Here is a 16,194-nt window from a genome sequence, read left to right as displayed (position 1 = left end):
AATTAAAAAAGGAGTGGAACCTAGATAGAAAATTGTTTGTTCTATTACATTGGATATTTCATATATATTTCCTTATTACTCGTACTCTGCATTTTTCCATCTTTAAATTTAACATAAATTCATTCTGCAAAATTTTAGAAAAGTTTAAATTCGCACAGAATTCCGTGGGTCTAATCATAATGGTACGGTATTGTATATGTTTGTTGGTTAGTAAATATTAATATGCTCATATTGTATAAGTATGCGATATTTTTTCATTGGTTCTATAATTCGGGCATTACCGATAAAAATTTACGCGAGTTTGATAGCATTCGATATCAGACAACTGATATTAAGAACGTCTGCATCGGACTTCAATTTTAATGGCACCTCATTGCGGTTGATTTTAATAAATGTCAAAGAGTAGAAATTAGCTTGAGAGTAGCAGAACTTTCCACCAAACCTTACTTATCAAGATATTTTATTTAGGTCGGCATTTGTACTCGATGCTCGAACTTTTAAAACGACGAGACTCGTAAATGATCAGACGGAACGACATCAGATGATTTTAATGATCGAAAGTCTTTAAACGTTAAAGCTTGAGCGCTCGAAACTTTACGCGTATATTTTACACAATAAATATTACGAGTTATAACATTAAAATAAGGTGGATATTAAAATTCTTTTTTACAATCAATATTGACGTATTTTGTAAAATATTCACATATACAGAATTCATGCATATTCTATTCAATTCCAATTTTTCATCGCTATTTCTAACTTAAATATTCGGCGAAATTTGGAACGCAGTTCATGAATTTCCAAAATATCGTATTCGGTCTCGTTCGAATTTCACTTTTATGCAGTAAATCGCATTGATATTCGGCTATCATAGTGTTGGAGAGATTGTTGAACATATTTGTTTACGATAGAGTTAAAGAAACGATTGCCTTATACCGCGTTAAAAAACATTCATTAATTTATTTACTAAATCCGTATGGACTTCCTGCGTAGTAGACGACAAACTAAATAATGTAATCAAATTTTTTACGTATGAAGAATGTTCAGACACATATACCATGTTGCTCTTTATGTGTTGTTTACGCGCTTTAGTAAATCGCTAGAACAAGTTTTATATCACTAACTGACGTCGTAGAAATAACGCTCGATGTATCAGCGTCGTTGTTGACTTCACTGATATCAAACATCGCTGATGCAAATGAGATGCGAAGAAAAAAGAAAAGCAAGGAAAAACGGGTCTTGAAATAGGCAAATTATTAAAGTAAATTGTAAATTATATTTAAATTATTAGGTTGCCCGAAAAGTGTCTTTCTTTCGTAAACGTGTTTTTTTACAACAGTGCACCTTCATAGAAACGTGAAACCAAGTCTGTGAAATGTCGCGATGTTTATCTCAACAGAACAAAATGGATCGTACGTAATTCGACAAAATAATATGAGGTGTAAGTGTTGTCCGTGGTAATTGTAACTGCTGGCTGTAGATGTCGCTGCTGGGGTACTGCTGTTTTTCTTCTAATTTAAGAATCGTGGAAGAAAAATCGGACTCTGGCCACCGGGATTTGAATCCGGGTCCCGAACGTTCGTAACCTAAGGCTCTAACCACTGCGCTGCCATTGTCCGGTTCTAGTTAGTGTTGAGCGGTGTTATTTTGCTGTCGAGTGCCGTTACAAATATAAAACAAGAAACGTTGTGCGTCTATTATTTCCTCATAAAACGAAAGAAACTTCTCGGACAACCTAATAAATTATAAAGTCCCCAGTAGCAGATGCTATTTGAATAATACCGAAGGAGAGATAATCAATTTCTGCGCAGTCCAAACACTGCCGAGCCTCAAGTTTCAGCGGTTACGGCCGGTTTTGGAGACGCATTGACCGCAGCGCTGGATGTGATGGCGTTCGCCCACGATCTCGACTTGTCTACTGCTACGGAAGGAATTCCGACCAACATCGGCGCGAAGCAGTCGAAATCGAAGACCGCCTGCAAGGATCAAGCGAAATCGGCGACGAATAATCAGGAGAAAGGGTCGACGGACGTTCAGCAACAACGGAAACTAACCACGGAAAATCTGGATAATCTGGCGAGCAGTCATAATGATATTGACAAAACATCCAGCGAATTTGTGGCCGTTCGCGAGATGAATTCGAAGAACGCGAGTCGTAAGTAAAGTTATTGTATTAATTAAAAAAGAATTTTATGAAAAACTATGAAGAATAGTAGTTAATACTGTACGCTGGGTATTTCATGTTTTTAACATTTTAATATAAAGTGATAACATAGAATAATAATAATGATGTGCGAATATTCTGATATTTCTATTTTAATTTTTATATTTTTAATATTTTAACATAGAATAATAATAAGACGAATAATATAAGAATATTTTATGACTTAGGAAAAACGGTGAAATTTTAAATAGCATTGTTAACCTCTTACGAGGTAAAAGCTTGTTTTAATCTCTTGAGTATTCGTTAAAATACAACCCCTTTACATTCACGAACAGGAAATATCGCTAAATATAACAATACAATGTTTTAATAAAAATTTTATCAACTTTTTATTTTACGATATATACAACTGAATATTGTTTTGCGTAAAAATGGAGTTAAAATTCAATATCGTTAATCCTATAGCATCCACGGGCGAGATGTTTTGTGAACCGATTTTTACAGACATCGCGCAAGATATTTCGTTTATAAATGAAAAAGATTTTTTTTCAAAAAAAAAAAGTATAGAGATATTGAAAGTTGCAAACAATTCGATAAAAAAAAAGAACATTATTCACAATGGGCACAATATAGCGATTTCTATCTCGACAATTTGTTGAACCAATCCTAATCTGTAATTCAACGAAAATTAAAATATTTCCTTTCCTTTTGAAAATGTGCGACAATAAAATTGTTTATTTTGATTTTTCTTTCAAACGATGCACTCCGTCAATTATAAACAATTTCATTTCTTTATAGTTTAAAAAGGAATGCAGAACGAATTATTCTTCTTTCTTTGACTGTCTCTACGTGTTCTTCAATTTGTTTATTAAAATTTGATATATCTCCTACATATAATCCAAATTTTGTGAGTTGTTCCGAAGCTCTATAGTAATGGCAATCGAATCAAGCTTATGAATGTGCATGAATTTTTATTAGCTGCACATAGGTTTTTACTTGTCGGATAAATTTCGATAACAAAACCAAGTTCCAACTTCGATGTTATCCGTTAGAAAGTAATATCGGGGCATGAAATAATTGGTAATTATTAAGTACAAATTATTTGATATTGAATTAAATTTCGAATTTCAGAACGTACATATATAACTGAACAAACCAAAGTAGAAATATAAATGTTGCAGCTTTTCGCGTTATTAGGAAATCTCACGAGTTTGCTAAGTAGAAGTCGATTAAATCTTGCGGATTCTTCGCTGAATGTCTCTTTTATGTCTACATAATGATCCATGTATTTTAAAACCGAACACTTGTCATCCAACGGCACCTTAAATTCAAAAGCTTGCAGTTTCGATCTTAATCACGATAATTTGGTTATTAAAGCGTAAATGAAACGAGAGACTTTATTGATTAACCTGAAAAGTAGTGCAACAAGCATTGGATAATTTATGGCCTTTCATCCGTTAAGCATATGATTATCATAAATTAGCAAAGTTGTAACCTAATTTCCTTCGTTAATCAAATATTGTAATCCTTCAGTATTCTTCAGCGATTACTACAATATTATACCTCCTTCCTTTAATTATCACTTCTGTTTCGAGGTTTCCATTAACAAAGAACATTATCAATTCATTAATTGTCACCTTCGGTTTCTTCAAGTTTTTATACAACTCTACGTACATTTTTATTGCTTTTTACTCGATATAATCAAACTGTGCCAACTCTACAAGATTAAACTAGATTGTAACCATTATATGTTATATATTACACGTATTGTATGTATAATGTGTAATGTAAAAAATTTAATATACGTGTATATTTTATATCTTTTCCCAACAAAAAAATAGGAGCAATACGAAAAAATAATATTTGTATTTATTTAAAGAATTATTTTTGCATATAACAACGTAGCTACTTTGATATTTACAACCATACAGACTTTTCTCTTCAAGTTTACTTTAATCCACAATTCTCTCAAATTGCAGATATTGTTACTCGTATTATTTTCTTACGAGTTCGCTAATTAGGTAAATATCAATGAAACCATAAATGTAGATTTGATTAACGTTTCGAATAGAAATATTTCAAATATTTTTCAGCGGCCTCCGACGTTTCCGCCTTTCTTGTTTCCGGCGTCCTTGATCTCGTTTCCGCTCATGAGCAACAAAACAAAATGCCGCTGTTTCAGGCATCGCTGCACAACAAGCATTTCCCATTTTTGGCCTGAAAATAATTCACATTCGTCAGGATTTAACGCAGCTTGGCCAACTTTTATTATGCAGCTTGCTGTGCGCAGGACGTTAATAAAACTTGAAAATGAGCTTGCGCATTGAAATAATGAAAACTGGTCTATTTGCGGCAAACAGAAGTCTGCATGGACGCAGAAATTGCAATTTTTAACAACATCAATTTTTAATCAAGTAAATTTAAAAATAAAGATAACGATATAGACAACGAATTTCTTTTTTCAAGAGAAAGATTCCTTTTTCTCTTTTCTCTTTTTCGACAGAAAGATCAGCAACAATTGATATGTTGCTTTCATTCGTATATGTATGTAGTAACTTGTGGATTCTTAGAGTAAGGACGAGTGATTGCTGCTAGAGTTTAAAGTTTAAGGTATTTTAATGAGTGATATTCGATAACAAAAGGACAGACTACGATATCTTCGCACGCCGACTCACACTCCGTGTCCGCTCAACTCGCACTCTGCTTCTCGACTAACACTCTCTGGCCGTTTTAGCACTCTATTGTCTATTGCTGGGCCCACCGCACACGTGTTCTACAGACGCTCGTAGCCAGGGTCACGTAGGTCTTTTCGGCTATTTACCTATTTACCTGAAGGACCCGGTAATGCATTGATGGAGCCGACAGCGCCTCGGCTCTCGCGACATTGTCTGTAGTTAGCTCGACGTTTCTTGGACCCTTCTTCCCGATACTACATGTATACGGTTTCTTTTTGTCGGATATAGATCGTGAAATGTAAAAAATTAAGTTTATTAAAAAATTTCTTTTCGTGGATTTGAAATTTGTATCTTCGTTGTTATTTCTGCTCATACGCATTTTGGTGAACGATATTTGTTTCGACCACTCGCGGTAAGACGCGATCGCGAGGAAGCACGTCAACGGGAGTCGTAAATTTCCGTTACGATTAGATAATCGACGCCACGAAATGATCGATCCCCTATTTCGATTAGGATAATAGAGGTAGTTAAATTAAATATGACACTGATATAACAAGTTATAAATCACAGCTTATTCCAACAACTTTGTAAAGAAGATAGTTACGCTGGTGCGTATGTATAAGATAAGTAAGTGACTGATCTAAGGGTGTAAACCCAGTCAAAAGGATGTTGACTGTTTGAAAGATGGAAAATCAGTAAAGTTCGGTGACGATGCTGTGGCGGAGGAAAGCTAAGGATGGGGGTGTCTAGCGCACGGGACCATCGGATTTGTTGATGACAATTTTGGCTAGGAGAATGAGGGAAATAGGCTTCGTTGTTAATTAGTTGTTTGCTATGGTGGTGGGTGAGGAAGGATGCTAACCGCCCTCGAGATAAAGTTGCTAGTGGGAGGCCTCATACGTGAGAAAAGGCAACTTTTCCGTGTCAACCCGTTGTAGACAATAAACTTTAGGAAACAATTCAGTGAAAGAATATCTATTCGGTCTGAAGGACCTTAACTAGAAAATTCCTAAGATTTATGGAGAGTACTTGAGACTATTGAGACTGGATTGAAACGTTTTGTTCAAAACAATTAACAAATTACGGTCTTCAGAAATGTTTCTACATGATGGAAATCCGTTTGCATTTGTTTAAAATTAATTTTTTAGTTACTTGTTAAGCAGCTAATTAGTATTAATACTTCTTTTAATCGTTTTTTAAACTGTCTGGAATCAGGTACTTATTTTACGTTTGTTGTTTAATACATTAACTTGATAAAGTTTCAAGGAAGATAATAGTGTAGTAACAATAAACAAATATCGATAATCACGCGATGTAATGTATAATATGTATAAGAATGTAACAATTTTATCCATATTTTCAATGCATTTAACTTTACTTCAGCAAAAATGGAACTATGTCCAAAAGAAATAAAAATTGCTACAGCATAAAACCGAGTTCAGTAAAAATGGAGTTGTTGAAATTTTCTCTTTGTAATAATCGCAAACGAAAAGATTTTTCGTTTTTATCCAGAGATACATCAACTTACACAATATTCGAGCAGTGTCTAAAGAAGAATATATCAATGTTATTAATATTATTTATAGATATAATACGATGAATATTAAAAAAAAAAACTCAAAATATACATATTTATCCTAGATTCGAGCATGGCCGAGGATTTTCAGGATCCGCTTTTGGAGCTTGTGATTGCTTCCGAAAATACGGACGATCCTGAAACGCTGCTGAAAATAGCTGAGCGGGCTGCGGCGAATTTCGAAGTGGAGAGCAGTTCGAAAATAAATCTGCAAATTTTGGAGCAATTCACGATGACTAAGCTACCTATGGAGGAGAAAGTTGCCGCTACAAAGAAGCAGTACTTTGTTGAATCGAGTGACAACGATTTTGGTGGTAATGACGAACTACTTTCCGTAAAATATTTCTTTGATATTCTAAGAATTAATCAATGGCATGGTCGCACACTAATTGCCTATTACTAAACGCGCCACCGATTGCATTAAGTGTAATTGTTACTAGGCGAATTTGAATGAATCATCTCTGTACATTTGCGTCTTACATAATTTAATCTGCAAGCATCTCATCAAATCGAATTTTATTTTTGCTTTATTCCGAGCAACGAAACGAATAATACCAGAGAATTATTACAAACCATCAACATTTTAAATTTATGTTTAATATTTAACATGCATTTATACGCGTATAATCAAAGTATTAAAAAGCGAAGCGATCTCTCAACGATAATTTTACAATGAAGATATCAAAGAATAAAACCAGCAATGGCCGTGTGGCCGTAAATTTTGCTGGAGAGTGTTAAGCGCCACGCGAATTTCATGAAAATTGATTGTCTTATCGCAGGCGACAACCTACTCGGAACCGAGGCCCGTCTACGTAGAATAAGATCAGCGAACAACAGATTTATCACGACACGGAGACGGTCGCGGCACACCGATGACGACCTGTCATCTACGTCGTCCACATCCGCCGACAGAAATCCTCAATATCAGCCATTGCTCAACGGCCCTGAGAACTTGGCGAGCCGTCAAATCGAAAGTCGAGAGAGCTCTATCGAAGCAATTAAGCCGCAAGTAAAGCAGAACGGGTCATGCGATTCAGTGAAGATCAAGGTTCAGAAGCGTCGACCGAAAACGGCGAAAAATAGGTAGCTAATTCATAATGGAACTCTTCTAAATCTTTTTTTCTCTTTTAAATCATTGATAGAATTAAACTTTAATTATGGAATTAAGGATTAACGTACTTTAATAGCTATGCAACGTAAAAAGGTGAAAGTATTTTTGAATAATTTACATCCCCAAATCAAAGTCTGTATTTCTATAGAGTATAAAAAAGTTAAATAGATAAGAAGAGGGACGAAAGGGGATGTTTTTCTAGGGACGACATATCAGTAAGATTAAAGTACTGTTATTTGATTTTAATTAGTATTGTTAGGATTATCCGATTATAAGTTTCTCCCTATATTTACCTGTCCTATCTTCTATTTGTTAGAAAAAGTCTACTTTAGCCTTTAACTACGGACCACTTAACTGTTAGAAGAGTCTGTATTTTCGTTTCATTACTACAATCTAGCAAAGGAGCTTAAAAAATTCAACATTTGAGTACTTTTAACCGTAAAAAATCTATATCAATGAATATATATATAGTTATAGATTAAAATATCGATATTAGAGTAATATTATATTATTGTAGCTAAAGGTTAATCTAATTATTCGACGTAATTGATAAAAACCTGAGATTCGTATCAAAATTACTATTAAGAGCATCAATTTCGCAGAGCTTGCCTTACTTCCTCAATTAAGGTGGTTCATTACGAAAAATCTATACTTACCAGAAAGCAATATTAACGTTTGATATTTCAACGCCGTCGTCATTTTCCTCGATCGCCAATCCCATTACCCGTATCCAATTTGAATCTCCCGTAACGCGAGCGTCATCGGGCATCTAACAAAGCCATACACACGTAACAAAACAATTATCACTTAAAGAACTGCTAAATGGAAATCCGTGGTACGGCCGAACTGACTTCTTTGGACTTTAATGAAATTTCATCGAGCCGCCGCGTGAACGTCCGTCAGAGAAACGATAGTATAGAAAATACACAATTTCCTGGCCCGGCCTCGAAAAGTAATTACAACATAATGGCCGAGTTACAACGTTTCGTGGCATTCGTGTTAAGTCACGGCTCGGATGTATGTACAGCCACGCATACGTATACCGGACAAAGGTATATAGAATCAGGCTGAAAACACTAGAAGCACTGGACAACACTATCAACAATCGATCGTGTGTCGACATCCCGGAACACGAGGAACACGCAATATTGGAACATAGATTTCCTATTTAGATTTGTCGAATGTTTCCTTTCACCATTTTCCGTCCGAAGTCGGAAAACAGACAGGTTCGCTTCCGCGTATAAAACACGTACTCATGGATGAAATTAAGAATGGGTTTCGATTGTTTTGCATCGGTGAAATTATACATGGTTCGTTGTAATTGCGTAGATCGTAGATGATATAACTGAGAAAGGAATAATACCGCAGTATCGCTCAAAGGTATGTGAATGCTTGCTTACTTTTAACGCAATTGAATAATTTCGTTATAGAATTACACAGAAAAAGATCCAGATTAATTTTACTCTTTATTATCAGACTGCGGATTTTTATACACTTTTATACTTTTACGAATAGAACTAAAGAAATGAAATTTAAATAGGAATTTGTTTCATCTCTCGAGTATTATAACAAATACTTTATTTTGTGTATTTTATATATTTTTATGTGTTATACACACCATCAAATTTCCCATAAATACATAAAAATCCGCATTCTAGTGATAAAGAATAGAATCGATCTGGATCTTTTTCCACGTAATTTTATAACGAAATTATTTGATTCTATCAAAAGTAAGCAAGCGTTTACATACTTTTAAGCGATATTGTGCTATTATTCCCTTTATTCATTATTATAGCTGTATCTCGTAGCATGTTACGACATGATAAAATTTGTTTCTACATAATCTGCGGAAGATCGACATCTGTAAAGTTTTCCTTTCCTTTCAAGAAAACATGTATTTCCGTTGTTACTCCTCATCGAAACACGGAATTATTCTTTTATCATAAAGAATCGGTTTTCTGTTAATTTTATTAAGAATTTAAACGAACATTCCTTTAAGGTGCACAATTTTTCATTGTTCAATTTCCAAGTAATCGTGTTTCAGAACAAAGAGAGTACAGCGAACGAGTCACTCGAAACTATAGACTCAGAGCTGTGATTAATCGTCACAATGAAATCATTGTGTGTTACTCAGATTGCACAGTGCTCGTTGTTACCTCGTGAATAGAATAATACAAGACGTTTTGTTCCAACGTTAGAATAAATCTTACGCATCTGCAGCAGAAGTTTGCCACGCGAGGTACCTATTCATCGAAACATTCTTCTTTGCGGATTATCTGCAAGGTAACCGCTGGAATTTTATGGGCGTGGCAGGATAGAAAATAAATTTCAACGATTATTATTTTCGACCTATCGTATTTTCCTTTATGGACTGAATGAATTAGACACGAAAGACAGTAATCATTTTGTTTCTGAAAATTTAAAAGTTAACCATACTAGTGTAATACAAAAGTGTCGTTGAACTGAAGAAAATTTATAGGAAGTATAGAATCTATCGATTCAGCTTGTGAGCGCTATAAATATATCATTGCAGTTTGAATGTAATTAAATATAATTGTTGCTATAATTATTCTCAATTTGGAAGAATTTTCTTTATCTTATATTTATCCCTTGACGAGTGAGCATTATTGAGGATAATGAACTCCTGAAATAACAAAATTGCTTTGTAAAATTTTTCTCCGAAGATGAGTAAATCGTAGTTGATATTTTCCTTTAAAAAAAAGATAACGAATTTAATACTCTAACGTTTTGAAATAATCTATTATTACTAATTATAACTTTATATGAATTTGTTTATAAATTATAGTCCTTTCGTAGAAATAATCCTATGAAACGTGACAGATACTTTTTCCGCGTTATACCATACGCGTGAAAATATTTTTCTAAACAAAAAGTCGAAAAGAGCGTTACAGCCCAAAAACTAGACTCCAGAGCTAGAATGTATTAAGTCTATTTTTTTTTCAAAAATAACATTTTATATGTTTCCCGCGTCAAAGTCTTCGCTCTTTCCGATAGTAAAAATTTTCTCATCCTAAACTTTTCGTATAATAGCGTAAAAATAACATTCGGTCCGTATCTCGATACAAAGTTCTTGCAACTATGATTTCCTTTGCTTTAAAGTTTGAGAAACATGACTTAATACGCTCTGGTTTTGGATTCCAGAAATATTAAATTTATCTAGCACGTTACACGATGCATTTGTCGCTCTCTACGACTACTAATTCTGCCACTGTTTCGTCACATTATATAGTTTACATATTTCGTTTCTTAGTTCAAAAATTTCTTACAACTTTTCATTCTGATCGACGTTGATTCGCATGAGTCGCATCACTCGCTCCATCATCGACTTGTCACACGATTTTTATCCGAGATCCTAAAGCAACCAATGGGACGTGGATAACGAAATGATGAATAGCTATCCGAAACAAGTAATGTAAATTATCGTGCGCGAATTTCAAAATTTTCCGCACCGATATGTAATACAGGAGGCGTCTGTTACCGATACAGTTAGTTTCGGTGAAACGTCAACGTCCTCTGTAATTATTCCACGGAACTCGATGCTGCGATAAATTATTAATCACTCGTTAATAATTCTTCTTCAAACGAACGCCACGGGACAACGAAATCGGATCACGACGTATGCAGCCGTTCGATAAACAGTATTGGGAATCACGCGAGCGCGATATTGCTCGTGAAAGAAGGGATTTAAACGCGGAACGATCGGTGATATCGACGATTACCAAAGGCAAATTGAAAGTATAGCTTTATTAGGCGGGATAAACGCGGAGTGCGAGTCGTTTCCAGAGCAAATTGAGATTATGCGATAAAAAGGCGACAACGGAAGCGAATTCGTAAATATTGTCATAATGAATTGCTTATTTATCCGATCGGATTATATTGTTTAATTGATTTCTTCCATATTGGTGTATGCAGGGACGTAGTAATAAAAAGTGGGAGGATATTATTTCCGACAAAAAGTATGAATGTTTAATTTCATTTTATATGACAAGCTCTTATTTCGATCATTTCAAAATCAGAGAAACATCGGAACAAATGCACAAGGGGCGAAGTATTGATCACAGTCAACGTCGTTGTTTCTATTATTTCTCGAATCAGCTAAATATGCAATATCGATTTGGAAGTAGAATTGAATAAATTCGAACAAAAGCATTACACGTACACAACGCAATATCCAAAGAATCATTCATTTTTATAACAGCCATTCTTTCACCAGATATGAACGACATTCAGGGCTGTTATGCTATTGGAATGCGTAGTCATTCTCGAATTCCAATTTTGTCGCGCTTTGATGTAAATTATTTTTCGAAATATTTAAATATACGCGCTTATCCATGGTTCTATCGACGAAGATAAATTTCCAACGCCGTTATCAGCCACGTACTTAACTCCAAATTATTACGCTTCTACCCAGAGCCGCATTTGCCATAAGGCGCATTAGGAGCAAGGTGGGGCCTCGCTCTCTACGTGGCCACATCTTAAAACTTAACTCGGCAACCTAATTAGACCTTGTAACGCTGTTGTTCCTAGGGCTTCTAGAAGTATACATATGGTCTTGCTTCTACTTCCATCATTCAGTTCCAACGTCCTTTATATAAAATTCAACTTCCTAACCCGTAGAAAGAAAACAAGTAAAAAAAGAAATAAGAGAAAACGGAAAGAAAAAAGAGACGAAGACGAAAAGAATAAGAAAATCCTATCTTACCAAGACCTTTCGAATCGCAAGTTCGAAAGAACCCATTCCTCCAATCCCGATCGGAGGCAATGTTCGCGGCGTTAGTGTCCGTGAGCACAGGAAACGATTGACCGTTCGTTTAATGGTTTCTGTTCGGCACGATGCATGCACAGGGTATCACCGAAGGAAATAGAGGAGGCTGGTCCGAGGAGAAGAGAATCGATCGAGCGGAATAAGGCGGTTTCACCGGCGACGTCGCCTACTGATCCGCTCGAACCATGGAGCACACGCGGCATTAAGGACATGAACACGATATTGGCTTGGGAGGAGAATACGCCGGACAGTCCTTAACGAAACTTTACGATATTATGCGCCGTGTACCTCCGGCTGACCGTTCGATCGACAAAATGGCATCAATGGTTTTTGCCCTGGCAGCAAGCTGCGACGCGTCAAGTACTTGGAAGCTCGAGATCGCTCGAAAGCCAAACCGAGATTCAAGCGATATAGAGAATTCTTGAAGGATTCGATGGTAACGTTGAGGAAGTATCGAGAGAAAAAGGGAAAACACAGTCGCTACAAACGGTATTTGTATGCCCATCAAACAAACTCTTATCGCAAGATATAGTTTCTGATATTTAAATAGCTTCTCACATTTCACTTTCACAGTATCAATGTTATTTGCAGTATTGAGTTTGTAGCTGCCGACTATAGGTATTGGAATACTTATTGATATTTGGTGTAGAATGCTATTCACTGCTTTTATCCTTTAGTTATTTTATTGCTAACCAGTCATTTCGTCCGCAACGTATATGTATTTTTTGTAATGTAAAATATTAAGTAGGAAATGAAATTTGTTAGATTTTTCGAATAAATGTAACCAGTAGGTGTCCCAATATTTATGGTTGGTTATATGAAAGTATTACTAAATCGGACGAAATTTGAAATACTTGGACCCAATTAATAGGTATGTAAATGCCCAAATAAATACAACGATGTACAAATGCTTTTTTGTAGCCACTGTATATTGCCAGTTCGAAGCATATATACATGTAATGTATATAAATACGTACAAGTTTGTTTTTCGCTCAAACTGTCTGGGTACAACGCGAAGTGATGTTATTTCGTGTTATATCTGTCGTTATTAGGCATTTTACATCTTATTTCAGCGAAACGCAATTTGTCTTACATCGAGTATTGTGTGGAACATATTTCCGTTGAGAAAGACAAAGTGAAAGTTGACAAGAATCTTTTTGATTTCAATTGTTCGAAATGAATTTTATAGAACTTTTGAAAGTTGTTTTAACTTCGTATCGCAAAAGTAAATTGTGATTGAGTTTCGTTAGAGATGTTAGAGAGATTCAGAAACAAACTTGCAGTAATTAACGAATGAAAAAGATATAGGTTTTTATTCGAAAAAGTGGTTCAAACGATAAAATTGTAACGTTATCAGATCAAATTCATTTATGTATTTAAGAAACAATAGGATTAAAAATTTAATAAGATTGTCGTCCTTGTACGCGGATGATACAAGGAGCGTTTTTGTCATTCATTTAGTTCGTTAGTTAAATCTCTATAAATGAATAACAAACGTATCAAATGTTCATCCAAGGACACTTTAATCCGATTACAAGGAGTACGAAAATACGAAGATGCTAGGCGAAAAAGCGTTTATTCCTTTTGTAGCGTACCAACATTGACTAATACCATAAAGGACAATGACGTAATGATAAAATCAACAAATAGCAATTTCTTTCTGCAAAAGGATTAATTCTACGCATTTGTGATCGCAGAAAAAAATCAAAGAACTAAAATTCTTGCTGACGAACGCCACTCGTTTGATCAGATGTTGCTCATTAAACTGTTCTTTGATATGAAAGCATATACATCTCGATAAAGAAACAACAGCAATGAAAAATAAAACTCTAGATATTTTGAAACAAAGTTTTGAAAATTACTTAATTAAAAGCTTTTATAGAAATATTGTATAATAAAATATATATAGTAATTTGAAGCATAGTTTGGGTATCTACGAATAAACGTTCAGTTTTTGATAGATCAATTTTAATTAAAGATATTGCTCTAGCATATCGATTATTGAAGTTCAAGAAAGTTCAAGTTGAAGAAACAAATGTATCATGATATCAAGTAATTTGGCATTTAAGTAGTATCTAAGTAATTTTTAAATTAAATAAAAAAATATGAAGGAATTTAATAAAAAATATTGCACGTGCCAAAAAAGAAAAAGGAATATAAATCTTATAATAGTACGCCCTATTTGAAAAATGATCGGAATACTTACACGGGACTATACAGTTGTAAATATTTTAGGACATTTTGTAGAGTAAGATTCAAATAGCGTTATGTATAAACAATTTTTGCATTAGATCAATTTTCCAGTAGATCAATTTTAAATAAAAATCATTCTAAGATTATTCGTATGGCCATTTCCTAGCGTAGGGATAAGGAAGATTAAGGTTTATACATACGAAAAGTAATGTGAATTTTGATCCATTAAGAAATTTCTTTTGTGTTTACTCTCAAGTTAAAATTCGATAGAAATTCTAATTTCATGTTCAAAAATTCTATTTTAATTTATAATTTGCTATTATTACTGATATGGATCTAAATTATTAATTTTGCTCCCGTTTTTCCCACGTTCGATTTTGAAAGTTTATCATGCACATAACGCTGCACTCACCACTCTTCTATAACTCATCTTTATATTTATTCCAAGCAGAGTGTTATTAAAATACTTAAGAAAAGTTTCCTACTATTTATAGGAATGAAAGATGTATCGAGCAAACTTTCCTTCTTCAGAGTTACGGTCTTCGAAAACCACATGCAAAGTTACATCGACTTCTTCGTTTAATGATCCAAATGTAATCGAGCTCTTATAACAATGAAAAAAGAAATACGAAACCGTACAATCGCAAATGTTTTTCCTTGGAATTGGACTTTGGAATTTTGAAGTTGCACACAAAACGGTATATTTGTACGGAAGAAAGAAGCGTAGGAAGGAAAGTTACAATTATCGGAAAATGTAGGAAAGAATTTAAATTATTGTAACAGAAATTATCATGACAAAGTTAACAGTGCAAGAGAGTAGAAGTTATACGTACAAGCTAATATAGTATACAAGATGTACCGCAGATACGTTTGATACGTAAAAATAGGGAAATTGGAACATATTTCTCAGAAATCTGATGTCTAGAGATACGACAGAGGAAAGCGAAATCGAAGCACACGGTTTCCAATATTAACAGCAACAGCAAACTGTTATAAATGTGTCTTTAACAATACTAGAACTATTTCTGTAGCAATAACGCGGAGCGTGGAACAATTATCTTTTTTACGTACATATTTAAAATAAAATATTATATTACGTATCCGGTGTATTATTTTTCCTCCATATTTTATTTACTTTTTATAACTGAGTAATATGTAGAATTGGGAAATGTATCGTACTTATATTGTATAAAGCCTCAGTTCGTGGTATATTGAGAAGCTCGTTTAAATATGTTTCGCGCGTGCTTGGTAATTTTGGAAATATTTGCAATATTTTTAGGTGACAGGATGTACCTACTTCTACAATACTCCATTTATCGACACGATATTTTAGTTAGCGCCCCGATTAACTGGATTTTCGCTGATTGTAGCGGGGGAATAGGTAAACTCCTAAATAAACTAAAATAAACTTAAATAAACTACAATCATATATGTCGCATATTGCTAATAGGCAATGCATATTATTACGCGCAAACGCGTTGATGCGTGCAGGATACGGAGCCTGGCATCAAGAGGTTAATTCGGTTTATCATCGGCCTCAAGGTATCCAGTACGCTTTAGTTAAAAATCTGATGCGCACGAGTGACATTCGTAGGATAACTTCGAGAACCAATTTAACCAATTAATGGAAAAAATCATGCAGTGCATTTTTTCCATTAACCAAAATCAAATCTCTTTCGTTGATTTTGG

At 34.5% G+C, this 16,194-nt stretch overlaps 1 protein-coding gene across 5 annotated transcripts in view; it reads left to right on the top strand.

Annotated features, from left to right (window-relative positions):
* iav (transient receptor potential cation channel subfamily V iav) overlaps positions 1–15,605 on the top strand; it is a 63,663-nt gene extending 48,058 nt beyond the window's left edge. For all 5 annotated transcript variants that reach the window (XM_033344015.2, XM_033344014.2, XM_076625396.1 and 2 more), the window contains 4 exons: positions 1,812–2,155; positions 6,481–6,729; positions 7,195–7,498; positions 12,393–15,605. In XM_033344015.2, coding sequence (XP_033199906.1) covers positions 1,812–2,155; positions 6,481–6,729; positions 7,195–7,498; positions 12,393–12,570 — 1,075 coding nt within the window. In that variant the 3' untranslated portion in view covers positions 12,571–15,605. The remainder of the gene's footprint in view (positions 1–1,811; positions 2,156–6,480; positions 6,730–7,194; positions 7,499–12,392) is intronic.
* The last annotated feature ends 589 nt before the right edge of the window (positions 15,606–16,194 follow it).

Source organism: Bombus vancouverensis, chromosome 2 (assembly GCF_051014615.1).
Source record: "Bombus vancouverensis nearcticus chromosome 2, iyBomVanc1_principal, whole genome shotgun sequence".
Taxonomy (NCBI): domain Eukaryota; kingdom Metazoa; phylum Arthropoda; class Insecta; order Hymenoptera; family Apidae; genus Bombus; species Bombus vancouverensis.
The sequence above is the reverse complement of the archived record's forward strand: the minus strand, read 5'-3'. Positions and strand labels throughout refer to the sequence as shown.